Source organism: Tasmannia lanceolata, unplaced genomic scaffold (assembly GCF_043159265.1).
Source record: "Tasmannia lanceolata isolate RefF3 unplaced genomic scaffold, GAP_Taslan_0.1 ptg000019l, whole genome shotgun sequence".
Classification (NCBI taxonomy): Eukaryota; Viridiplantae; Streptophyta; class Magnoliopsida; order Canellales; family Winteraceae; genus Tasmannia; species Tasmannia lanceolata.
Genome location: NW_027518696.1, coordinates 20,467,066 through 20,493,760, shown reverse-complemented (window position 1 = coordinate 20,493,760; position 26,695 = coordinate 20,467,066). Strand labels below are relative to the sequence as shown.

At 39.6% G+C, this 26,695-nt stretch overlaps 1 protein-coding gene across 3 annotated transcripts in view; it reads right to left on the bottom strand.

The window, feature by feature from the left end:
- Positions 1-26,695, bottom strand: part of LOC143853386 (crossover junction endonuclease MUS81-like) — a 56,144-nt gene that overhangs the window by 9,400 nt on the left and 20,049 nt on the right. For all 3 annotated transcript variants that reach the window (XM_077363138.1, XM_077363139.1, XM_077363140.1), the window contains 2 exons: positions 20,484-20,642; positions 10,883-10,962 (listed from right to left, as the gene is read on the bottom strand). In XM_077363138.1, the coding sequence (XP_077219253.1) occupies positions 10,883-10,962; positions 20,484-20,642 (239 nt within the window). The remainder of the gene's footprint in view (positions 1-10,882; positions 10,963-20,483; positions 20,643-26,695) is intronic.

The following is a 26,695-nucleotide window of genomic DNA, read 5'->3' as shown; positions in this document are numbered from 1 at the left end:
GTGGAATTGCTAGTTAGGGTTAATTTTTTGAATAGTTACTTCCATTCTTTGCTTATTAACTTCTGTTTTGTTTTTTCTGACATATTTCAACTTTTATGACTGCTTTGGTGGTGGTTTATGGCTGATTTGTGGTGGTTTATGGTTGGTTTGGTGGTGGTTTATGGCTGGTTTAGTCGTGGTTTATGGATGGTTTGTTATCTAGCATCGTGCCCTAGTAAAATGGATGATTCTTCGTTGCTGTGTTTGCTGTTGACGAAATATGTGGCACATCCTCAGGATTTGTTGAGGACGTTGTGTCGCAAGCAGGCAATTTACCAATAAATGATATTGATGAACACGCCTTAATATTAGGTGATCAAGGGGAAGATTTAAATGAAGATCACCAAGTAGAAGATCAAGGGGAAGATTTAAATGAAGCTAACCAAGTAGAAGATCAAGGGGAATATTTCATTGAAGGTAACCAAGTAGAAGATGTTGAGGATAGGAATGGCGAGGAGAGTGTAGACAACAGGCCGTTTGTTGGCCAGGAGTTTGATAGCTTTGACGATGCCTTCGTATGTTTTAATACCCATGCCTTGAATAAAGGTTTTGGAATGCGAATATCTAGTACAAACAAGTCGACGAAGACAAATGAAGTGATATCTAGAAAGTATGTGCGTGACATGGAGGGGAAGAAATATCCAAATGACAAGAGACAGGCTGGTATGGAAGTGATTCCGCGTTGCACTCTTAGGTTTGGTTGTGAGGCGAAGATGGTGATAAGATTGAGAGACAACAAGTGGATAGTGGCCGTCTTTGAAGACGAACATTCGCATGAACTCACATCTCTATTTAGAAGACGCATGCATCGTTCACATAACCGACTCTATAAGACTGAAAGTCGTAAAAATTTGATGAATAGTTTCCATGGAATTGGGTTGCAGGCTGCTAGAATTGCAAAAGTCATTAATGTCCAATCTGATGTAGGAAATGGTGTTCTCTCACCAAATCAAGTGAAGTCCCATTTGAGATTGAAGAAAAAGAACAATATGGGGCTAGACGCTAGGATAGTGGCCGACTGTCTCCAACGGAAACAAGCTTACTTCTTTTTTTCTTTTGAGTTGGACTCAGAGTGTACATTGAGATCTATGTTCTTGGCTGATTCGAGGGATAAAATAAAAAATTGAAAACTTCTCCCTGTCGTCGGACAGAAGTTAGTGCTTTCTGTAATGTTTGGAGCCTAGCCTTATAGTGGCCTTTAAGGCTAATGTCACTAGCTTTCTGTCTGACGACAGGGAGAACTTTTCAATTTTTTATTTTATCCCTCGAATCAGCCAAGAACATAGATCTCAATGTACACTCTGAGTCCAATTCAATAGAAAAAAGAAGTCAGCTCATTTCTGTCTCCCTAGTGACATTAGCCTTAAAGGCCACTATAAGGCTAGGCTCCAAACATTACACAAAGCACTAGCTTTCTGTCGGACGACAGGGAAAAATTTTCAATTTTTTATTTTATCCCTCGAATCAGCCCAGAACATAGATCTTAATGTACACTCTGAGTCCAACTCAATAGAAAAAAAGAAGTAAGCTTGTTTCCGTTGGAGACAGTCGGCCACTATCCTAGCGTCTAGCCCCATATTGTTCTTTTTCTTCAATCTCAAATGGGACTTCACTTGATTTGGTGAGAGAACACCATTTCCTACATCAGATTTGACATTAATGACTTTTGCAATTCTAGCAGCCTGCAACCCAATTCCATGGACACTATCCATCAAATTTTTACAACTTTCAGTCTTATAGAGTCGGTTATGTGAACAATGCATGCGTCTTCTAAATGGAGATGTGAGTTCATGCGAATGTTCGTCTCCAAAGACGGCCAATATCCACTTATTGTCTCTCAATCTTATCACCATCTTGGCCTCATAACCAAACCTAAGAGTGCGACGCGGAATCACTTCCCTACCAGCCTATCTCTTGCCATTTGGGTATTTCTTCCTCTCCATGTCACACACATACTTTCTGAATATCACTTCATTTGTCTTCGTCGACTTGTTTGTACTAGACATTCGCACTCCAAAACCTTTATTCAAGGCATAGGTATTATAACATGCGTATGCATCGTCAAAGCTATCAAACTCCTGGCCAACAAACGGCCTGTTGTCTACACTCTCCTCGCCATTCATATCCTCAACATCTTCTACTTGGTTACCTTCATTGAAATATTCCCCTTGATCTTCTACTTGGTTGCCTTCATTTAAATCTTCCCCTTGATCTTTTACTTGGTGACCTTCATTTAAATCTTCCCCTGATCACCTAAAAATAAGGCGTATTCATCAATATCATTTATTGGTAAACTGCCTGCTTGCGACACAACGTCCTCAACAAACCCTGAGGATGTGCCACATACTTCGTCAACAGCAAACACAGCAGCGACCAACGAAGAATCATCCATTTTACTAGGGCACGCTGCTAGATAACAAACCAGCCAACCACCACAAATCAGCCATAAACAACCACAAACCAGCCATAAACCACCACCAAACCATCCATAAACCACCACCAACCAGCCATAAACCACCACCAACCAGCCATAAACCACCACCAAACCAACCATAAAAGTTGAAATATGTCAGAAAAAAGAAGAAGTTAATAAGCAAAGAATGGAAGCAACTATTCAAAAAATTAACCCTAACTAGCAATTCCACACCTCCTAATCAACAGGAAAATAACAATTCCATAAGGAAAAAATATATCATAAAGAACAAAACAACTCCATATTTGACGTTATAATCTCACCAACAAATTCAGATGTTCAACTTGCATATCGAGCTCATTGCATCAACGTTCTCTAACAAAAGAAGTGGCTCAGGTTTTTTATTCATAAATAGCAAGAGCCAAGTGTTGATGCTTGTGATACAAAACAGTTGAAACCCCATCATCAGTCACAAAACACATACATTATAGCTATGATGTAATTAAAGCAGTGCAGATGCATTAAAATACAATAGCATAGCCAATGGCACCATTATTACCAAAATTTGAATGCACATCAATTTCAAATCTTATAGTTACCGTAAATTAACGGATTATCCAGTAAATTTGGAATGATTGAATAAAAACAGAATGCTAACAATTGTGTATAGAATCATTTGAAAGACGAAGCAATGAAAATACAATGGATTATATATAAAAAACCGCTCAAAAAACTGAAAAAACCCTGAAAACAGCAACCCTCAAGTAAAAAACCCTGAAGAACTCCCTCAAATTAGGGTTTTAAAGGGAAAAAACGAATCTTCTTAAAAACCCTGAAAAATAACAACCCTAATCACAACATATTATCAAGTCCTAATCACAGAAAAAATGGAAAAAAGAAGAAGATGAACTTACCTAGTTTGGAGCTTCGCGAGTGGAGGAGACGAAGTAAAAAAGCTTCGACGAGGAGAAGAAAATCCAATTGACGATTGGTAGCTCCCATAGTCTTTGGGGTGTGAGAGAGACAAACCAGAGAGAGGGAGTGTGAGAGGAGAACCAGAGAAACCCCAAAAAAAAAAAAGCCCTAGCTTTCTGGGTTTACTAATGGTACAGAGAGAGAGAGAGAGAGAGAGAGAGAGAGAGAGAAGATACGTTTTAAAAAGGATACGTATGTCATCTTTTTAAGGTTAGTGAAATATAGGGGGGCTCGACTGCCTTTTTAAAGAACTTGTAAAAGGTAAATTGTAAAAGTGGGACCCGCTATAAGAACCAATTGCAACAACAGATTCACTACAACGCAGATAGCTTATCTAAGCTGCAGCGTAGGAACACTTTCCTCTATATATAATCTCGAGTATTTCCGAATTATCAGAATGGATTATAAAAGTAGTTTGGACCACTTCTGAATTTTTATAGTGAGTTGGTTATGGATGAAATCTATTCCATTCTGAATTATCAGAGTGGGTTTTATGTTATAATCTGGACCTCTTCTGAATTATTAGGAAGGATTATGTGTTTATTAATAAATAAATGACCGCTGATTTTCATAATGAAATTGAAATCTTAGCATACCTTTTGAAATCCCTATGTAATCCCTAAGAAATTTTGGTTTGGAAATGCGTATCACTTATCTTCTTTAGTTTGGCATTTATTTTGATTATACATTGAACTACATATGTTCATAGTTACTTGTCACCTGGCTATTAGCTCATTTCCAGTTATCATTAATGTTATAGAGTAATCGAGGGAGCTAAAGCATAGTTCCTTTTTTGGTTGATGTTTTAGAAACAGCTTGGTGGAGGAAGTTGTTGTCCCCCTTTTGAGTTGCTGCGCAAATCAGTGTATAGATTTTTATAATTTGTTGTGTGTATATATATATATATATATATATACAAATATATATATATATATATATATATATATATATATATATATATATGGAGTTGACACAAATTGTATATATGCATGGTTTATTCTAGAAAATTGATTTTTTTCACAATAAACATATGTATGATCTATGATTGTCGCGCCTAGAATTTTGAAAAAAAATCGTATTTTTAAGGAGTGACATCAAATAAGTATCTACAATTTTATTTCCCAGTTTCTATAATAGAGGACCAGGTATGTCAAATTAAAAATGGCAACTAATGCATTCAACAAGAATGCATAATCTCTATTTCCATCCTTATAGCATTATGTGTGTATGTTCTTTCCTCAAATGTTAAACAAGCAATATAAGATGTCCATTTAAAATGAAAGGAATTGAACAGAAAATAAAATAGAGAAGTCAGCTTGAATTTGAGGTTAAGTTAGAGTGTAAAATGGACACCTCTATGGTCACCACATTTTTTTTTTTAAAATTGACAATTTTATTGAATAGTGGTTGGGACAAGTTGTCCACGCCAATATACAAAAGGAAACGGATAAATCCAAGTACACCATGGAAAGATTATACACATAAGCACAATATAATTCTCAACAGGAACTACGAACTATATTTGTGATAACTCTTGTCTCCACCCGTAGCACTCCTGCTTTGGCAAGGACATCCGCCTCATTAGCTGTTCTTCTCCGGTGTTCAATTCTTGGTTGCAAAACTTTTATGAGATCTAGCACTTCTGCTATTATATTTTGAAGGTGCCATGGTCCTGGCGAAGTACCGAAGGCCCATCCAACAGCATTCGTTGAATCTCCCTCCACTATCAGGGGCTTTAGTTGTTTCTCATAAGCCAACCTTAATCCGAATAGTAGAGCCTTGATTTCTACCTCGTTCGCATCACATTGACCCGCTGGACCTGAATAGGACACGATGGTCAATTTGTTGTTGTCTCTAATCAGTCCTCTGATCCCTCTCCTAGCAGGGTTACCCATAGAGCTTCCATCAAAATTGAGTTTCAGCCACCCTACCGGCGGAGCCATCCACTTCGGTTTAGGTTTAGTTCGGATTGTCCTTTCCCAAATTATTGCCCATCAGTTCCTTACCAGATCATCCACCCTATATGGTTGCTTCCTTTTGTTTCTCGCCCAAGAAATCAACTCCACCTTGATATCCATCGCAAGCCTCCCCACCAATCTCTGCTGATCTCCAAAAATTTGCCTATTCCGCTCTTTCCAGATGTTCCATACAATAGCGTAAGGAAAGGTGATCCAGAGTAACTTTCCGATCTCTCCAAACGGTCCTCACGCCTAGTTAATTAATAACCAAGAAATTGATTGTGGGCACACCCAGTACATCCTAAAAGCTCCAATAGCACGCCCTCAAATTTGATAAGTATAAGGACAATGTAACATTAGGTGATCCAAGGTCTCCTCATTCTGACGGCAAAGAACACAAATACTAGCGAGACTAAAGTATCTCTTTTTCAAACGATTGCAGGTATTGATTTTTCTGTGGATCAACATCCATCCAAAAGCGACCACCCATGGCGGGGCCACTGAATTCCAAATACGCCTCTTGTCTGATTGTTGCCCTGAGTTTAACTCTGCAAAGAAAGATTTGGCCAAGAAGGTCCCATCCTTTGCCGGTGCCCATACTAATTGATCATCTACTGAAGTGGAACAATACATCAATTATAGTTTCCTGAGTATTTGTTCCAAGTCTTGAATTTCCTCATCTTTTAAATTTCTTCGCAGGCGTATGTCCCAAGAACCTCTTCCAGAGTCTCCTTCTCGATTAAGGTAGTCTGCCACCAACGCTTATGGATTTACAGCTACCCTATATAATCTTAATCACTCAATCATGAGGGGCGATTTCTCACACCACAAATCTTTACAGAATCTGACCCTATTACCCCTCTCGGTCTTGAACCTGATCCTCTGATTGAACTCATCAGAGACCGTGGCAACCGACCGCCATGACCCCGATCCCTTCCCATTATTCAAGCTTTTGATTGTCCAATCTTCTTTGTTCATCCCATATTTGGAATCTACCACCGTACGCAAGAGAGCCTTCTTTTCATTTCCATATCGCCAAAGCCATTTTCCTAATAGTGATTTGTTACGTAGTCGAAGCTTCCCTATTCCCAAACCACCATCTCTCTTGGATTTTGTCACAGTATCCCAGTTGATCAGATGACGTAGTTTCTTCGATTCCCCTCTACCATCCCAAAGGAAATCTCTTTATAACTTCTTGATTCGCAAAGCCACCTTCACCGGAATTTTGAAAAGCGACATGAAGTATACTGGCATGTTGCTTAAAGCCGCCTTTATCAATGTTATTCTACCCCCAGAGATATGTACTTCTTCCATGTCGCCAGCTTTCATTCTACATTTTCAACAACCGGATCCCATTGAGATGCAGATGGAATTCCAAAACCCAGGGGATGTCCAAGGTTTGTTACTGGAAAGATTCCCGCCATACAACCCACCGACCTTGCCAAGGTCTGGACTTGCTGCTGTTCCAAATTAATGCCCAGGAGCATGCTTTTCGCCAGATTAATTTTCAATCCCAAGACAGCCTCGAACCATTTGAAAACTTTTATGATACTGCGTATTGCTTGAGGGGTAGCTTCCGAAAATATGAGAGCATCATCTGCAAATTGCAAATGAAAGATCAAACCAGCACGCGGCTCAATTGATAAGCCATGAAAAAGACTGGATGCCTCAGCTTTAGTTAATATTAGGCCGAGGGCCTCCACCACGATGATAAAGAGATAAGGGGCAAGCGGATCACCGTGCCGTAACCCCCTCGAACTCTTAAAGAATCCTTCTACAAAACCGTTAATAAGAATGGAGAAACTATTGTTTGAAATTAACGAACGCGTCAACATCCGCCATTTATTGCCAAAACTCATTCATTCTTGAATAAAGTCCACAGCCGGCCAGTCAATATGGTCATAAGCTTTTTCTATATCCACCTTAAGAAGAAGCCCAACTTTACCACTCCTCACAGAATCAATTATCTCATTTGCAATTAGAACCCCGTCCAGAATTTGTCTAGAGTTCACAAAGGCTCCCTGGAATTGTGAGATTATGTTCCCCATGTAGCTTTTCACCCTGCGGGCAAGTAATTTCGATACAATCTTCGGGATACTATGAATTAGACTAATTAGTCTAAAATCCTTTGTCCCTAACACCCCTTCTTTTTTCGGAATCAATGCTATGAATGTTGCTCTGGCCATTTTGCTGATAATTCCTTTTTCCTGGAATTCCATAAAAAATGCCATAATATCTTTCTTCATGATACCCCAAAATCTTTGGAAGAAAGCCATTGGAAAACCATCCGGCCCCGGTACTTTGTCGCTTGCCATTGAGAATGTCGTCTCCTCGACTTCCTTCTCAGTGAAATTACGCTCCAACGAAATGCACTGACCAAGAGTAATATTTCTGAACTAGATCCCTTCTAACTTCGGACGCCACTGAATCGAGTTCAAATAGAGAGACTGATAAAATTCCACTATTGCCTTCTTGATTGCTCCCATGTCCTTAATTAACAAGTTCCCTTCCATCAAGAACAAAATGGTGTTGATTCGTCTTCTTGTATTTGCCATTTTGTGAAAGAATTTTGTGTTTCTATCTCCCTTTTTCAGCCAGTTAACCCTTGATTTTTGTCGTCACCAAATCTCTTCTCTTCTTAAAATTTCTTCGTATTGCTCCAAGAGTATTAATCTTTCCAATTTTTTGGCAGACGAAAGGGGACCATGGCCTTCTTTGTAGTCCAGGGTTTCCAAGGGGGCTTCCAAGGCTGACATCAATTCCACCTTGGATCGATTGGTTTCTTCGTCAGTCGTTTTTTGCCATTCTTTTATTTTGTGTTTCAAGGTTTAGAGTTTCTTACACAGGATATAGCCCTTCCATCCCTCTATCGAAATCTCTTCCCACCATTGCTTAATCATTTCATCTATTCCAAGCATCCCCAAATATCAAGATTGAATCGGAACGGGCGAGGCCCTCCAGAGAAATCCGAAACCTCCAGAACAATTGAGTTATGGTCAGAAAGATATTTGGGAAAGGCCTTCTGGGAAATCAACGGGAATCGGTCCTCCCAATTAGAGGTTAGGAGAACCTGATCGATTCTACACATAACCAATCGCTCCTGCTTATTCAACCATGTGTAGAGTGCACCTTCCAGGGCAAATCGACCAGCTCCATCTTCTGGATAAACGTAGAGAATTTCCGCATGCTGGTAGATATTGAGGTTGGAGTAGTCTTTTCCGAAGGAAACCTCACTGTATTGAAATCCCCTCCAATGATCCATTCTCCTTAATGATTATCCTGAATTCGACACAATTCCTTCCATAGATTCTCCCTTTCCCTGGCTCTTACTGAGCCACAAACTACTGTAAATAACGATGGCCCTTCCCATTCTGCTAAAGCAAAAAGGATACTGATTGAAAACTTACCAAGTGTGTGTCCCATATTAGCAAATTTTCCTTCCTTCCATATCACAATGATACCCCCACTAGTCCCCACAGATGGCAGCGCAACGCACTCCCTGTGATTCCGTCCCCACAAAAGGTTGACTAGCTGATCGGTAACCCCCATTATTTTCGATTCAGTGATCGCCACCAAATCTAGTTTCCTTTGATAAACAAAATCTCGAATAAGACGTACCTTTCTATCTTCTGCCAATCCTCTTATATTCTAGAAACCCATCCTCATCGGGAGCGAGGATTGAACTCCCGATGGTAGAGATTAATCTATTATAAGAAAACAAAAGGCCTCGAGGAAAGGTTCGAAGATGGAACCTTTCCCCAGGGCTGGATGGAAGATTTCTCGAATGGATCTTTGTACTGAAATGGTCTTTGCCATGAATTCTTGAAGTTCAAATTATTTGTTCCTTTCACCTGAATGGGCTTCGTAGGAGGGAAGGTGGGAGTGGATGACTCACCTTTCTGTTTCCATTCGCGTCTGGTGTATGACTTTGCCTTCCAGACTCTTAAACCCGGGCCCACCTGTGCTGCTTCTTAGAATAGAAAGAGCCTTGCTGACCTTCTCTGCCAAACCCCGTGGGCCATTTGTCCTTCGCCTCTCTCCAGCTGTCAATTGGTTTGAATGTTTGACTGAGTTTTGTTTTTGAATTTGAAATTTGAAATTAGACCAACCCCCAACTTGCCGTTCCTTGTTTTCTCTTTCACCAATGCTGGGCCCTACACTGACATCTCTCTGTTCAAAATTGACCGTTGGGTTTTCCTTTGGACATCCATGAAAATCTTCCCGCCGGGATCCTGTACTCGTCATCGGTGATGTTTGTGGTTCTTCGTTCATCCCTTCTATTGACGAGTATCGAACTTTCTGAACCTCCACTCCAATTCTGAAAACAGAATTTAGGACTTTAAGAAGAAGAAAGGGAACTCGCAATTTCCATTCCGGTGACAGAATTCGAGAGGACGCAAATTCCATGCTTTGGCCATCATTTTGCTCCATTTTGACTTCCAAAACCGAACCGAGGCATTGCCCCAAAGCCTCAACGGTGGAGGTTGCCCAAACGTGAAGGGGAATACCATAAAAATTAACCCAGAACTCATTCTCTCCCTGTTGATATTCCGGTTCCCAATGTTTTATGGTTGAAAGGTAATCACCACATGCATCAGACCCCTTTTCAAGAACTTTTTGAGCAAGTTCATCGCTAACAAACATAAAAAGAAATTCATTACTGGCCAGAATGCTAGGGCTCGACAGGGATGGAATGCCCCAATGCTTCTTAGACCAATTACAGAGATCCACAACACTCCAATCCTTCTTCTTTGTTTTCCCTATCAAGCAAGCTTTCAAACATTTTCTCCTCGCCTCTATTTCCTTCCCCGAGATTGACAGAAGAGGGAATCCGTTCTCCAAGCGAGTTGAAATCACCCCCGAGTCCGGCCACTCACCTTTTTTATTATCCTGACCATCCATTGCCAGTTTCGCCCGTACGCGTTTTTTCCTTTCCTGAACATTTACACACCATCTACAGCTTGCCCTCCATTTGAAATTGAGGTATCCACAAGTTTCACATCTCCAATAGGTCTTATGCCCCTCCCCGCGATAGAATGCAGCCCTCCTGTCCCCTTGTTAAAGTACCTCCCTTCACCAAGAGGCACCCGATTCGCTCCAGTTGGACTACTCCATGCTCCGGCTGGGATTCTCCTTGCGTTCATTGCGTTCTTTCGATACCTCTCTATGGTCACCACATATTACAGATTACTTCGAAAATACATTAGTACAAGTAAAATCATAAGTGATACAGGGCACATAGGCCACAAGCACATTGCAGATATTATGCAGTTTTGCTAAAGGGAATCTAAAAATCACAAAACCCTTAGTTTGCCATAGAAGTACAGAACATTAAGGCATTGTTCGTTTGAGATTATGACAACCGATGGTGAGCCCCCAAACTGATTATTGGACTCAAATCACATTAATTTTGACTGCAATAATGGTTCGGGAGATCACCATCTGTTATCAAAATCTCAAAAAAACAGGGCCTAAATTATCATACAGAAATGCTTACGCTGTTTTGATTCTTTCAGCTGCTTCGCAAGCATTTGGGTCACCTTCCACCAGATAAATCAGCTTCTGAAGCCCGCACCTCTATAAAACAACATTTATAAGTCCAGAAATTATAATATCAGAGTTTGACATTTACTTGGATAAGCTGATGACATTCACCCTTAAAGATGCAAAGAATAGAAAAGGAAAATATAAAGTAAATAGAATGAAATCACGAATTCCCTTCACCAAACTAAAACCGTGTTACTTTTGAAAAGTCCCAAGCACCCAGTTCTTTTCCATGATAAGAGAGCCTATAATTGAATCTAGAGGCTTTAACAAGAAGTTTCCTTTTTTGCATGACTATGAACTAATGTATCAATATGTTACTATGAACTAATGTATCAATATGTTCAGGATCTTTTTCAATTGCTGGAAGAGTTTGGCGAACTTGTGTATAATCATAACTGTCAGCGAAGTCTTATAAAATGTTACAAAATACCCTAGCAAAACTACAACCAAGAATCTTACATGGAATAACTATGGTGGCCTGGGGATCAGACAGATCGTAATTGAGCATTATCTTTATCTAGTAAAAGAACTTGAGATGTTTTGCTAGTAGTTGAAAGTGTTTTTTTTTTAATGATGAAAATTGAATTAAGCAAAAGGGGATAAAACACCGTGACGACTGAGATGAGATGGTCACTACAAGAAAAAAGGAAATAAAAGAAAAGGTGTACAAAAATCGAAAGCCCTCAAGGAGGAAGAGAGTCAAACATCTCCAGGGTGTCCTTGGCTACTCTGGCTCTAGCTAGCCTATCCGCCTCACTATTTGCCGCACTCCTAACATGTTGATAGGAAATGGATGAACTCGCCACGCGCTCCTAAATCTCGTCAAACCAATGTGCGAATCTCCATAAATGGGGTCACTTCCCTTCCAAAACGTAATAACTCAAAGAACTTAAGTGATTTTGATGGGAAAAGACAGTAGTACCCCTCCTATAACTTTAAGGACTTGAAAACACCTAAAAGAAACTTAAAATTAGAATATGGGCCCAAGGATGGTCCCCATCAAACTCCTCCGCTTGAAAAGATTCGACCACGTTGAACATAATGATTGGCATGATAGGTGAGAGTTTCTCGGTTCGCATCCTGGAATAATCATAAAACGGTTGGCCCTTCCAGTGGACTTGTTGTGTAGATGTCTTGTATTCTGGCATTTATACAGGACCCTGACGAACTAATGTGCACGACGCACACACGGGCAGCGCGCCGGAAGCTAAATTTAAGTTTTGTATTTTCTCTTAAGGGTATTTCAGTAAATTTCCCCATGTAGTGGCGTTGATATATAGGCCACATGTTAGGGTTGGCGATGAGGTTTTTATTCTTTTGTGTTTTCTTGGCCAAGAAGAAGAGACTTTGTAACCCTAGACCGAAATAGTGAAAATCTTCCCCCGTGGACGTAGGCAGTGCCGAACCACGTAAAATCTTGTGTTTCTTGTATGATTGTGTTTCTTTGCATCGCTCTTTTGGTATTTTGTTGCACATCGTGTTCGATCCGTGTTGAGAAGTATTTCTCGTATTTTCTACAGGACTAAGTATTTCCAATGCACAAGAAGCTTTGGGCAATTGTGTTGACGGTTTGAAGTAATGTGATCACAAGGTTTGCCTTCGATAGACTCCTTGTACCACGGCAATTTAGAGTAAAGACCCTAGTTGTTTTGTTTCCTTAGATCTCTAGATCCTCGCTCATGCGCCTCCAATTAAGTAGTAAAGTTTGGTAGGGATCTATATACTACAATTGGAAAATTACCTAACAAACCAATCATTAGGACTGTTAACTTTGCATATACCTTATCCAAATACTATGATCGGTGAATTTGTAGTTGCGATCTGAAGCTTCTATTGACTATGCCGAACCATACGCCTCTTCCGGGCGTGTTTAATATCGTTTATTGCCCTTTTAACCATCAGATAGTGTATGTGAGGTAGCTTTTGACAGAACCAACTCTGAAGGATGACTGCATGCCATTTGTTGGCGTGAAAGGAGGGATCTATTTTTGGAAACATTTAGTCCAAAGACTTTTTAAGAATGCAAAATAGGACGAGCTAGAATGAATAGGTAATTTTAATTCTGAAGAAAGTGACCTGAGGAAACAATATGGTATCGGAGCCTAGTGTCACGGGGCCATTTCGTCCAGCACTGTTCGCATGGCCTATGGCCCGTGACTTGGTTTATCGATGTAACATGTAATAGTCATGCCAATGTATATGTTGTAGTAGGGTCGTAGTCAATATTAAAACCCGAACCCACCTCGTCTTGTTGCGTCTTGTGAAGTAGTCGCTAAGAGCACCTTTGGTGGGCACTCTTGGCTAAGTGAGTAGGTTGCTAAAGCTCTTTACCCTGAGAGCTTGCTTGGCCATCGAGTGGTGCATTGCTAGTGCATATCCTAGCAGGGATTCCATTCTAGTCGACGGTGATAGGGGCCCCTTAGGAGTTGTAGTCCCTTTGGCATAGTCCTATTGTAACTTGTTCAGGAATCAACAATAAAGATTAACATTTACCTACTCGTGTGCCCCATTACTTTGTGTCTGCTTGCAAACTTAGCTTATCTTATTCTGCTTGTTTTGTAGGTTTGACCCCACAACCTTGCTAGGCTTACTTGCTTGTTGTGAGACAACGCAGGTGCCGCACGGACTTCGCTCCCAAACCAAAGGTCCGTGACAATTGGTAACAGAGCCGCAGCTCCTGTTTGCAGCAGAAGCAAGCCACCAACGTGATGGGGGAAACTGGGGGACGCAGTACCCAGCCACTTCCTGCAGAGTCAAGTCGAGTTCATGTAGAACCTGACCCTGTCGAAGAATCGACACCAGTACCCTCCACTAAGGAGCGACTTACAAGAATCGAAGAAAGGTTAACAGAGGTAGAGCAATAACAGCTCAACTACGCCGAGATGGCTGAAAGCATCGGTGAAATGAGCAGAGGCACAATAGAGAGTTTAAAGGCGCAGGCTGAGAATCTCACTGGGCAAGTGAATCTAGTCATGAGGACCCTCGGTAACGACACAGGTGCCACTCACAACTTTGTCTCTGAAAGGGCGGCAAGACATTTGGAGTTAAAGCTTGAGAAAGATAGCAGGAAGTGGAAGGTGGTAGACTCTGCAGCACGTCACATCCCTGGTTCGGCGAAGGACGTACCTATCAAGATTGGGGCATGGTCCGGAATGACCAATCTCATAGCAGCACCATTGGATGACTTTCATTTTATATTGGGAATAGAATTCCTAAATTAGGCCTAGGCGGCCCCAATGCTCTACGTCAATTCTTAGTGCATGTTTGGAGAGAAGGCCCCTTGCATGGTTTCCGCGACTAGACATGAGAAGCAAGGCATTGAGCACTTATCAGCCCTTCAGCTAAAGAGGGGCCTTAAGAGAGGGTCAGTCACTTTCTTGGTAACCTTGAATATGGGAGAGACATTGGTGGGGGGGAGTCCCATCCTGAGCAGCATTCAACAAGTCTTGGATGAATATGCAGATGTCATGCCCAAGAAACTTACCAAAACATTGCCGCCGAGGAGGGCAGTGGACCACAAGATTGAGTTGGAACCTAGTAGCATACACCAGCCCTTGCCCCTTATAGAATGGCTCCTCCCGAGCTAACAGAACTCAAGAGGCGACTGGACGAACTTCTGGAAGCAGGATTTCTTCGACCCTCAAAAGGACCCTATGGTGCCCCTGTGCTATTTCAGAAGAAGCACGACGATAGTCTCAGGCTATGCATCGACTCCCGAACTCTCAACAAGGTAACTACTAAGAACAAATATCCCATCCCCCTGATTGCAAATCTGTTCGATCAATTGGGAGGAGCAAAGGTAGTTTTCTAAGCTAGACCCTACGGTATGGCTATTATTACGGATCGCTGAGGGTGACGAGCCTAAAACAACCTGTGTGACAAGATATGGCGCCTTTGAATTCCTGGTGATGCCGTTCTTCCTTACAAATGCCCCTGCAACTTTTTGCACCTTGATGAACTGGCTGTTCCATGACTTTCTTGACAAGTTTTTGGTAGTGTATCTTGATGACATTGTGGTGTACAACACCTTTGAAGAACATGTTGAACACTTGAAAAAAGTTCTTGATGTACTCCGAAGCAACCGGATCTATCTGAAACTGGAGAAGTGTTCCTTTGCTCAAGAACGAGTCATGTTTCTCGGTCATATTTCTTCAGTCATGTTGTGAAGTATTGGGGAGTGCCTCAAAACATTGTCAGTGATAGAGACTCGAGGTTTATAGGCCGCTTATGGACTGAAGTTTTTAAGTTGCTGAGGACGAAACTGAACTTCTCTACCAGTCTATACCCTCAAGCCGATGGACAGACAAAAAGAATCAATGCCCTTCTTGAAGAGTATCTGAGACACTTTGTTTCTGCCAATCAAAGGAATTGAGTCCATTTGCTCGATGTGGCCCAGTTTTGCTACAATTGAGTTTTGCATCTAACTAGAGCCCATTCGAGCTGACTACCGGTCGACAACCTTCTATGCCTCATTCCATCGCGATAGACGTTTGGTAATTTCTCCTCCGACTAGGAGAAAAGATCCCATTGAAGCGGCTCCGAGAGGCAATCTCTATTTTATTCCCCCGGCTATATAGGGAGCAGTCCCCCTGCCTATTATATGACCAAAGAGTGGCACACAAATGCAGATATTGCTAGAGCTTACTTGGAGAAAGCATCTAGAAAGATGAAGAAGTGGACAAATCAAAATAGAAGGCCAGAGAACTTCAAAGTTGGAGACTTAGTGTTGCCCAAGCTCAACCCAAGCCAACTCAAATTCACACGCAAAGTACACAAAGGCTAGTCGCAAATATGAGGGTCCCCTACCTATCCTTGAAAGAGTTGGAAAAGTATCCTTTCGGGTCCAACTCCCTTCCTGGATGAAGATCCATCCTGTCTTCCATGCAAGTTGCTTGGAGTCATATCGAGCCGATAACGAAGATAGCAGCAGGAACACATCAGTTCGCGAGGAACCGCATGCAACTTCCTTCACACATGAAGTTGAGAGTATCATGGCTGAACGCATAGTGCCGCGGGAGAGTTCTCGAAGGCCAACAATGGAGTACCTCGATAAGTGGAAAGGTCTACCAAAATCAGAAGCCAGCTGGGAACCCAAGGAAAAGCTACTCCTAACGGAAGATCAAGCACGCGCCTACATGGATGCAATGTCGACGAGGGTGTCGACGTAATTGGGTGGGGGAATGTCATGGGGCCATTTCGTCTAGCACTGTTCGCATGGTCCGTGACTTGGTCTATCAATGTAATAAGTAATAGCCATGCCAATGTATATGTTTTAGTAGGGACGTAGTCGGTATTAAAACCCAAACCCTCCTCATCTCGTTGCAGCTTGTGAAGTAGTCGCTAAGAGTACCTTTGGTGGGCACTCTTGGCTAAGTGAGCAGGTTGCTAAAGCTCTTTACCTTGAGTGCTTGCTTGGCCATCGAGTGGTGCATTGTTGGTGCATATCCTAGCAGGGATTCCATTCTAGTCAACGGCTGATCGGGGCCCCTTAGGAGTTGCAGTCCCTTTGTCATGGTCCTATTGTAACTTGTTCAAGAAACAACAATAAAGATTAACATTTGCCTACTCGTGTGCCCCATTACTTTGTGCCCGCTTGAAAACTGAGCTTTTCTTATTCTGCTTGTTTTGTAGGTCTAACCCCACAACCTTGACAGGCTTACTTGCTTGTTGTGAGACAACGCAAGTGTCGCACGGACTTCGCTCCCAAACCAAAGGTCCGTGACACTAGGTTCGAATGGCTACTTAGGATAACATGAATATAACGAGAAGATCCCAACTCATGGATCCGGAAATTAGAGAGATACCAAGATTCTATGGAGTTAATGAATGAGAATGTCTTGATTTGGTAGAAGCGCGCATAATCTTGGCAATGATTAAATGATTTACATTACCACAACAACTTTGGTCGGGCATGCTTTGGAGTGTTGGCTGACATTGAAGAAGAAACGACCCAAAATGGGAAAACCAATTGCTATTTGTTGGTGTGATACTAGGAGCTAGAATGTCGCTTTGAAGTTCGCTTTTGGAAAAGTTCGCTTGAAGATTTTTTAGGAATGCAAAATACTACGAGCTAGAATGTCGAGAGAAGAAAGCCAAAGGTCATGCGATAAAATTATCTACTTGCTTGAAGATCAAGAAAACTTGGCTAATGTACCTGGCCAAGCAAGTATATAAGAGACAAGTTGTTTTAGAGATCTAGATCAAGGCTCGTGTGTGAGGATTGATAGTGAGGAAAGCATTCGACGTCAAGAAGCAGGCAAGGGGAGCACTCTTCATCCAACGACAATTCTGACAATATCTGGTCGCTTACATTACTTACGGATTCAGAAAGCGGCAGTCATCCTTCAGAGCTGGTCCCGTCAAAAGCTAGCTCACAAACACTGATGATTAAAATTGCAACAAGTGACATTCAACACGCCTGGAGGATGCGTATGGTTCGACATAGTCAGCAGAAGCTTCAGATCGCAACAATAAAATCACCGGTCGTAGTATTTGGATCCCTACCAAACCTTTACTACTTAATTGGGAGCGCACGAGTGAGAACCTACAGATCTAAGAAAACAAAAGAGCTAGGATTTTTCTGCATAATTTGTCCCAATACAAGGAGTCTATCGAAGGCGAACCTTGTGATCACATTACTTCAAACCGACAACACAATTGCCCAAAGCTTCTTGTGCGTTGGAAATACTTACTTCGCAGGAAGGGCCAACCGTTTGCAAATTATATGAGGATCAGAGCCGATGACTCCCATCCATCATGCCATTCATTATATTCAACGTGGTCGAAACTTTTCAAGCAGGGACTATGATGGGGACAATCCTTGGGCCCATATTCTAATTTTTAAGTCTCTTTTAGGTCCTTTAAGTTATAGGAGGGGTACTACGGTCTTTTCCTATCAAAATCACTTAAGTTCTTTGAGTTATGAGTATTTTAAATAGGCTCCACACATGCATTAGAAAAAAAATTAAGTCATTAAGCTATTAGAGGGTGTTTTAGCCCAAAAGTGAGCTTTTTGTTTAGGGTTTTAGAAAAAGTGAGCTTTTTGTTTACAAAAATTTCTGTTCTTATTTATATGTAGCCTTAGGGCACTTTTCTTTGAAGCTATGCGATGGAATGAAAAAAGATTTAAAGTCTCTCTCTCTCTCTCTCTCTCTCTCTCTCTCTCTCTCTCTCTCGTGTGGAAGTTATGCCTTTCGAAGTGTGATGCTTCATATTAGGTCAGTTTTCTATCCCTACACTCATATTTCTCTCCTTTATCTTCTCCTTCTGATGTGAATTCATGAAAATCAAGAGAAACAAAGGAAATAGGAAATCAAGATCAAGAAAAGCGAATCAAGACCGAGAAAAGTGCCATAAGGCTACATATGAAAGAAAAGAAACAGAACAAGAAAAGTGCCATAAGGCTACATATGTATAAGAAAAGAAAGAGAACAGGATCGAGCCTTTAGCTCAATAGTCAAGTCTTAACTATTCCATCTAGAGGTTGGAGGTTCAATCCAAGCTTACCTGCCAAAAAACAAAAATAAAGAGAAATAGCTAGTTCTAAAACCCTAAACAAAAACCTCACTTTTTTATTAAAATACCCACCCGGGGGTTCGCAGTTTATTTCGGAGAACTTTTGGAGCTTGATGGGTTAATCTTCACATAAAATAGCACAACCAGTCCCAAATTCAAGCAAGTGTTCGAAAAGTTAGTTAATTTGCCTTTAGGGTTTTACTTCGCCGTTAGTCTTTACAGAGTTTTGATGTTAAATCTATCCAAGCATAAAATTTATCATAACAAGTCACACGAAGATGAGCCTTAGGGTAGTCCCCATCATACTTCCCAGCTTGAAAAGATTCAACTCCGTCAATACAATGATTAGCATGACGGATGGGAGTTTATCAGCTCCGATCCTCGCACAATTTGTAAACGATTGGCCCTTCCAACGAACTAGATAATTCCAAGGCACAAGAATTTTTGGGCAATTGTGTTCTCGGTTTGAAGTAATGCAATCACAAAATCCGCCATCAATGTACAATTATAGTAAAAAAGAAAAATGGCAAGAGAAAGATCTGCGTCGACTACCGAAACCTCAACAAGGCCTGCCCAAAGGACGAATTCCCTCTGCCGAACTGGGAGGTAAGGCTCCTTTAGGAGGTTTTGGTTACAATTGTGTATGACTTACTTATATAGGGCTAGAATGGGGCTTCCTGGAGAAAGTGCTCAGTCTGTATGGATTCAACCAGACATGGAGAAACTGGATCTGGCAATGTATATCTACTGCACCGGAATCAATTTCCTCCCTCCGGTTGCCTCGCTTCTTAAGATGGATAGAACTTCTTTCACCCTCACCTCAAGCTCGCAGGGAGAGGTTTGTTTGCATACTCCGGACGGACGTGCCCATATAGGTTTAGTCATTGCGTTCGGTCCCTCACTGCGCCTGTTGTCACCTTCACTAACACTGACCTCATGATGAAAATAACTGAACACAATCGTCGCAAGTGATTGGAGAGATTGACAATCACAATCGCATCCTGTTAGCAAGGTTTCAAATTTCGGTTTCGGAATGTGTTTCGGTCCTCGCTGAAACCGAAATTTCAAACAAAATTTCGAAATTTAGAACGAAATCCGTCAAAATCTATTCGAAGCCAATTTTTTCTCTTACTTTATTTAGATCGAAATTTCGGTAATTTCAGCTGAAATTTCGGGATAAGATTAAATAATTATAAAAAATCCAATTTTTGGGGTGAAATCCCTAAAATTTCAGACGAAATTTCGGGAAAAACGAAATTTTGACCGAAATTTCGAACGAAATAAACTACAATTTCTGGTTTCATCGATTTCGGTTTCGTTATCGGCCGAAAGTTTTTATATGGTGACCACACAGGGCTGATCCTGAAGTGTTCAAACTTGAAAAATTCAACTTGACACCACTCTGACTTCAGCAACACTATTAACTAAATGCCAAAATCAATAATAATTTTGTTTGGCCACTCTATCTTCCTCTTGCACAAGTAATTGTCCCCTTACCCTCCCTCCCCTCCCTCTCCTTCCCTCTATTTTCTCCAGAAATGACACATCAATTTCAGACCATGCATCTGGAATGTTCCACCTCATTCATCCTTGTCCCCTTACAGTTGTCTACTCTATAGAAAAATGTGATGCGACTGAGTGAAGACGAATTAAGAGTATCCTATCTCCTCAAATTTAGATGTAAAACGCCAAGGAACAACTTCTACAGCCCTCTCTGGTGAGCCTCAGAAAGCTTGATTCCACACACAAGACACACTACCTTACGTTTGAGCAAAATCATAATATCAGCTAGTCTATTGCAACAACTTTATCCTCATCACTATAGCAAAAGAGCTCTGATGAAGACATTGGGAGCTATCCAGCCATCACTACATGGATTTTTACAGTTGAACGAGTATTAGCTATTCAAAGAATTTGCAAACCAATTTAATCAAAGAATTCTCAATTTTCATGTTTCAAAAAGTTTCAGAAAAGGTGATCATCACATAGTAAAATTTTTAAATATTACAAAACCATTTTTGTAAAGGGGGAAATACCAAGAGCCTCAGTTTCTGATCTCTATAACGGTTATCCTTGATTGAGTCACAGAAATCATCAATTTGCTTCCTTTCAACAATAAAATCAAGTACATATTCACGATCGAGATGTTTATGCCGAGCTATCCAGATCCCATCTCCAACAGGTAAGCGCCTCACCTGGGGCAAAATGGAAGATGTGAAATTGTTACCAATTACAAACTGGACATCAACTAAAAAAACAAAAAAGAAACTTACACAGCTGGACATTTTCAGTGTATAATTTGAGATAACAATGACTGAAAAATTAATTTCCAGAAAAAATAAAAGAGATCCAAATAATAATTAAATTGTACCCCTCAAAACTGTTGAACAGAATCAATAAAACTCAGGGATTCAACTCAGATACCAAGGAGCTTAAATGCTTGAAAAGAACGTGCCGTTATTTTAATTTTCAGGAGCACAATTTAATTTGTTCCTAAAAGAAACATCCATAAAATAATTGAGAAACATGAGCAACCAAAAGTTGTAGACAAATTAAAAGAATAGATGCAGAAGTTCTACTGAGAGGCTGTCTTATAAAAATGAGAAAGAAAATGTAAAGACCGACCCTACGAGGGTCCGTTAAGTGTTTAATTGTTAACAAATCTTGTCTATAGATCCCTCTTGATCGATGGTCACATGAGTTAGAATTGAAATCGGAGTCTTTCGGACCGTCGGATCAACCATTGGGCCCCTTGGATCTTCGATAACGCTCAAATGGAAGCAAGATTGTATCATCCGAGCGTCGATCATGCCTTAATTATCTAATTAGCGGGTGAGATGGAAATTAATGGCCCGTATTTCATCTGTGTTTAATTTATTTTTTATATAGCTTTAATTGACAAAAAATCTAAGAGATTTCGAACAATAGGAGATGCGATATGACCATGAGAAAAAGTAGCAGGAAATATTATTCTATTTTTACTCTTATTTTTGTCGTTTTAATTGTAACTTAATTTTGAGGGCTCAAATCTTGTCCGTTTGACTTGATTTTGTCTCATTAGATGGGTTTTCCGATTACCAATCCAACGGGAAGATTTCGCGATTTGGACAAGATCTGAGGAAGTTATGACCCATTTACTGTAGGGATATGGGTTTATTACGGGATTTCCATTTTAAGAGTCTTTCTAGCAAGTTCTTAGGGAATTAACGTTTCCCCTTCCGTGGGAAAACATGCGCATAAACCCAAGTTGGGTTGGGCGCAATCTCCCATGAGAAAGGTGGGGCCACTAAATTACTTGAAAACGCCAAATTGATTTAGATTAGTATTCCTTCTTTTAGAAGAACCCCTACCACATTAAAACTTTCTTTTATCAACCAATTGGAACACGCAAGCCAGGAAAGAGATTTAAACAAATAAAAGAAGGTAGAAATATAGAAGGAAACAAATACTTAAATACATATATCTCACGTTTTCTCCCTTCGCACAAATAAGAACTCAAAATTGTCTGAGAGAATGAAAGGAAGAAAGAAACGAAAAAGAAAAAAAAGAGAAAGAAGAAGTAGAAGTAGAAGAGAAAGGTTTCGTTGTTCGAAATCTTATACAAGTACCCAAATCGTTCTTCTTTTCTTTTAAAGAGTAATCTATTCATGTTTAGGGCTTTTAATCTATACAAATTTAACAACATAGGGTTTGTGATAATAATCTTCACGATTTCCATTAAATCTAAGGCATACATACAAATTTTCCATAAATCTAAGTATATTAAATATATTCGTTAACATGTATGTTTAACATACGAAATTCATGATTTTCCGTATAGGTAAAGTGGAAATTTTCGAGATTAATTAAATATATGATTTTTGGATTTACTATTTATAGTAATTTTCACAATACTATTTATAGTAAATTTTCAGATTTACTATTTATAATATGTTTACTATAAATAGTAGGCATCGAATTTACTATAAATAGTAAGTTTGGGCTTTTCTAAATAAATAATGAATTCGGGTTTTTTTTTTAAAAACAAATAAAATAGATACATATAATATTCTTGTTTTTCATGAAGTTCTAGGGCATGCCTTTGATTTTCGAATAGATCATAAGAGTAGTTATTTTCTTTTGAATTAAATCAAGAATATGATATACGTTACGAATATTGTTTTTCTTTTAAAAACAAGATTTCCTGATGATTTCTATGGTAAAAGAAATTTGTTTTCTTCTATTAAATTCATTCGAATGATGAAGCTAATCTGTAATATCATATTTCATTAGAAATCAGCCCATACATGTGAAATCAAAGGCCCTAAGTGGCTGATTTTTGTAAGAATCAGCATGTTTAGACTATAATCAAGTTGTATATTCCCTTGAAAAATTTCAGATTTGTAAGTATATGATGAATACCATCACAAACTTTGTTTTTCCCAAGAAAATACTCACGTAGGCATTCTATATATGTATCTTAGATAAATGTTTCCTAGAAAAACAGCCCACAAGAATAAACTTTGTGAAAATCAGCCCTCAAAAACAATGATTAAAGAGTTATTGATGACTCTCTTCAAGAAAAAAGCCCATAAACTATTGATATCACCCACACATAATTATAAACAAAGATTAGTAAGAATCCTAAAAAGATATGATCTCACACAAGCCTCAGTTAGGGGGGTGTGTCGTTTAAAATATGACTTGAGAACTTATCTATCATTGTGTTACAGATTCAGTAGAGAACCATATCCAGACCTAGATGATTCCTTACCTTTTCACATCATAAATCACTGACGTAGGTGACGGTACCCTAAATTTATATTCTTGAGCAATGATTGGTTTAATTTCATATAATAAAAATTCTTAGTAAGCATATAACTATTCATGATAGCGATGCTGTGAAAATATTTGTTTCTTATTAATATGCAAGTCACTTCCACGTTTTTGCTACGATTAGTAGTATACAAATGTTGAAATTTTTGATGCTATGTTAGTAGTATACAAATGATGGAATTTTATGATGCCTTGTTAAAGTAAAAAGAAATTATAGGAAGCAAGAAAATTGCTAAATGATAACTTTAAGATATTGGAAAAAAAGAAATGGATGATACGCCAGAAAAATTGGTAAGAAACAAAGGCATTGTGCAAATAATTTGGTGGATTGGGCGGAGGTGTGAGTTGTTAAAGAATAATGAAATTTTGCGCCGGCCTTAGATTTTAGCGCACCCCCTTAGCAGTAAATGCATTCTCTTAGACCATGATGTCAAGAAATGGAATGGCCATTAAGCACTTCGTAAAAAGTCATTCATGCCCACTACATGTAGACGAGGGTAGTAAAACATATTGGAGGCAAGGTAACAAGCTATGGGGAGCTGGATTGCCTTGGGGAGTCGTCTCATGCATTAAATTAATAATAAACATAAGCCTCTTAAATGTAAAATTTCGAATGTTTTATGAGATCAATTGATTCGCGTTAATGGATATTATGGCATGTTCCTTTATTAATAATCCATGTTTTAATTTGAAATAACTGTTATCACATGTTCACTATTGAATTGATTTCTGTGCTTTAAATTCAATAGTTGTTTAATTGTATTTGTTTAGGTACCGCATGAGTCTACTTAGTTCGTTGAACTAACCCCTAAAAAAAATCCCACACAAGTTTTGCTACAGGTTTCACAATATTGGATGACATGCTAATGAGGAAAGCTAGAATAAAAAGGGGTGTGCAAGAGCAAGGATAGAGTAATTGGTGTGGCCTTAGCAGCTATCCATTTTATTCTTAGTTTGTTTCTGTTTTTGGTAATTATGTCAAATCCTCTGGTTAGACTCTTTAGTAAACTTTTAATTGAGTTTTCAAATTTGTTAAAAGAAAAAAAATATCGTCTTTTGTTAACGGTCCAGGTTTAGAGTTATCCAAAAATCCGAGTCGTTACAGAAAATAAGATAATAGGCAAAACTAATAACATATCGACATGACAAACAAAATTATGTCATGTCTATCAATATCATAAGAGTAAAGAAATTATCTAACGAACTACTTGAAAACCTAAGTGAAGTTTTAGGAAAAAACAATTGAATAACTGCCAGTATCCATAAATCCAAGAGGGGGTTGGGGTTGGGGGGGTGTTGAAGATATTCATAGAAGACATGACCACGGATTCAAGTTTCCATGTGCACCAACACGAAACTCTAAATGGATCCATTTGAGCACTGTATGTCTGTCGAAACATACATATTTCCACCGAAACAGTAGAAACACAAATTATGCCTATAGGTCATTGCCTTGCATTAATCGTTTTTCTTTGCATATTTGCTATTCATAGGATCTCCTACTATTGCGAGCGTCATCATTTCGCTCCACATTCCAAAGCTCGCCATCAAGCTTCTATAACCGTTGCAAAAAACTAGCAAGGTAACCTTTTCTTCTTCTTTGATCATAAATTCATCCTCGCTTGGTTGGTAAATGGGAGAGGAAAGAAAACCTAAACCGTAATTCCTATCTCTCAGGCTTTTTTTTTTTAAAGTACCATTAAAAAAAGGCTTTATAGAAGGGCCTAATATCAGCACTACCCTATTTTGATAATAACAACTCTCTGCATTTTACTCTTTTTTCAACTGACCATCAAAGGCTGTAAAATGAAGTGGTGTCATTATCAAAATGTGGTGAAATGAAAAGAAATATCAATCAGTCCCTTTTTATAGAGTAAACTGTATATTTATTTAGCACTATCATATTTTGATAATGCGCCATATTATTCTAAGAGTGTACCTGCACTTATTCTAGCATTTTCTGAAGTTTCATCTTAAATTTCCATTATTTACATAGGTTTCTATATGTTTCCACAATTTTATAGTATTTCCACCAAAATTTCCAACCAAAACTGAAATGTTTTTGTTCCCATGATGACCGAAACACATACCAAAATTGACACTTAAATCCATTGCTAGGACGTACAATTACTCCTTTTGAGCATACAAGGATGCTCGCCAATTTGGTTGTTGGACTGGTAGAGGCAAGGATAGGATGGCGGTATCTCATTTGGTATAAGGGGATTCTGTGTTAGAATAAACTCATGTAGGGGTATTTTTGTAATTTTATCTCAATGTATATTGCTTACACACACATATATAAATTTGAGTTTTTATATGGTGAATTCACATACATGTGTGTAGAGAAAAGCTAGTGGGGGGCACATTATTGAGTGATCTAAACCATTCAAAAGTTGGGCCCCGGCGTAGATAGTCTGTGCCCCCAAAATCATCTCCTACGATGATTCTAGCCCTTTTATCTGTGGAGGTTTAAATGGAGAAGATTTGGGGAACATCGTATCTACTTTGGGGCCCAACTTTTGAATGGTTTAGGTCACCCAATAATATGGACCCGCTATGAATGAGAAAATTGTCGCATGGAGCTAAGCTTCCCACAAGGGCCTGCAAATGAATTGGTAACCTAAGAATTAGATTCGGAGAAACCCACCCCACACCCTCTACTGAGGGGATCACGGCAATGTTTCCATTAGAGAGCTTGCTGCTTCAATCAAAATTTACCATCAAGTATCCAACATTAGGGGAGCCCAAAAATCAACCAGCAGAACAGAGGGCGAGAAGTTCGGAGGGGGAGTAGTCCTCACTGATTCGTATATCCATATTTCATGGTCTGACTCCAATTTTGTAACTGCTTCACAACTCAATATTTGCGTGGACGCTCTAAATGTAGTAATCATATTTATTGTGATGTTCATGAATGGTTCACAATACAACTCAACTCAATTCAACTAAGCCTTTGTCCCAAACTAGTTGAGGTCGGCTAATGAATCCTTCAGAAAATTTTCTTGAAGAAGGCGAAAGGATATACCCGGCTCAAATTGACTAGGTCTAATCCTGACACTAGTTGGGTTCGTCTACATGGGTCATTTTCTTCCATTTTATCCTATCCAAGGTCACGTTCTCTGTTATGTTCCTAGCCTTCAAGTCTTTCCTCACTATTTCTACCCAAGTCGTAACCCATATAATACATTATCTAACAAATCAAAATGTAAAGGTGAGTCCTCTTTCACAAGGACATACGAATTTAAACCTTCTTGCTCACAGAAACCCTATATCTATGTAATTTATTTTGGGAAGTGATATATCCGCCCCTTCTGATTACTTGGGACACCCAGCAGCAGTGTACGTGGCAATCAGGCCCATTGAATCCTTCTGACATGAAGTACACCAGCCCCTCTGCAGTCATTGATACACTGCTGCTGGGTGTCTCAAGTAA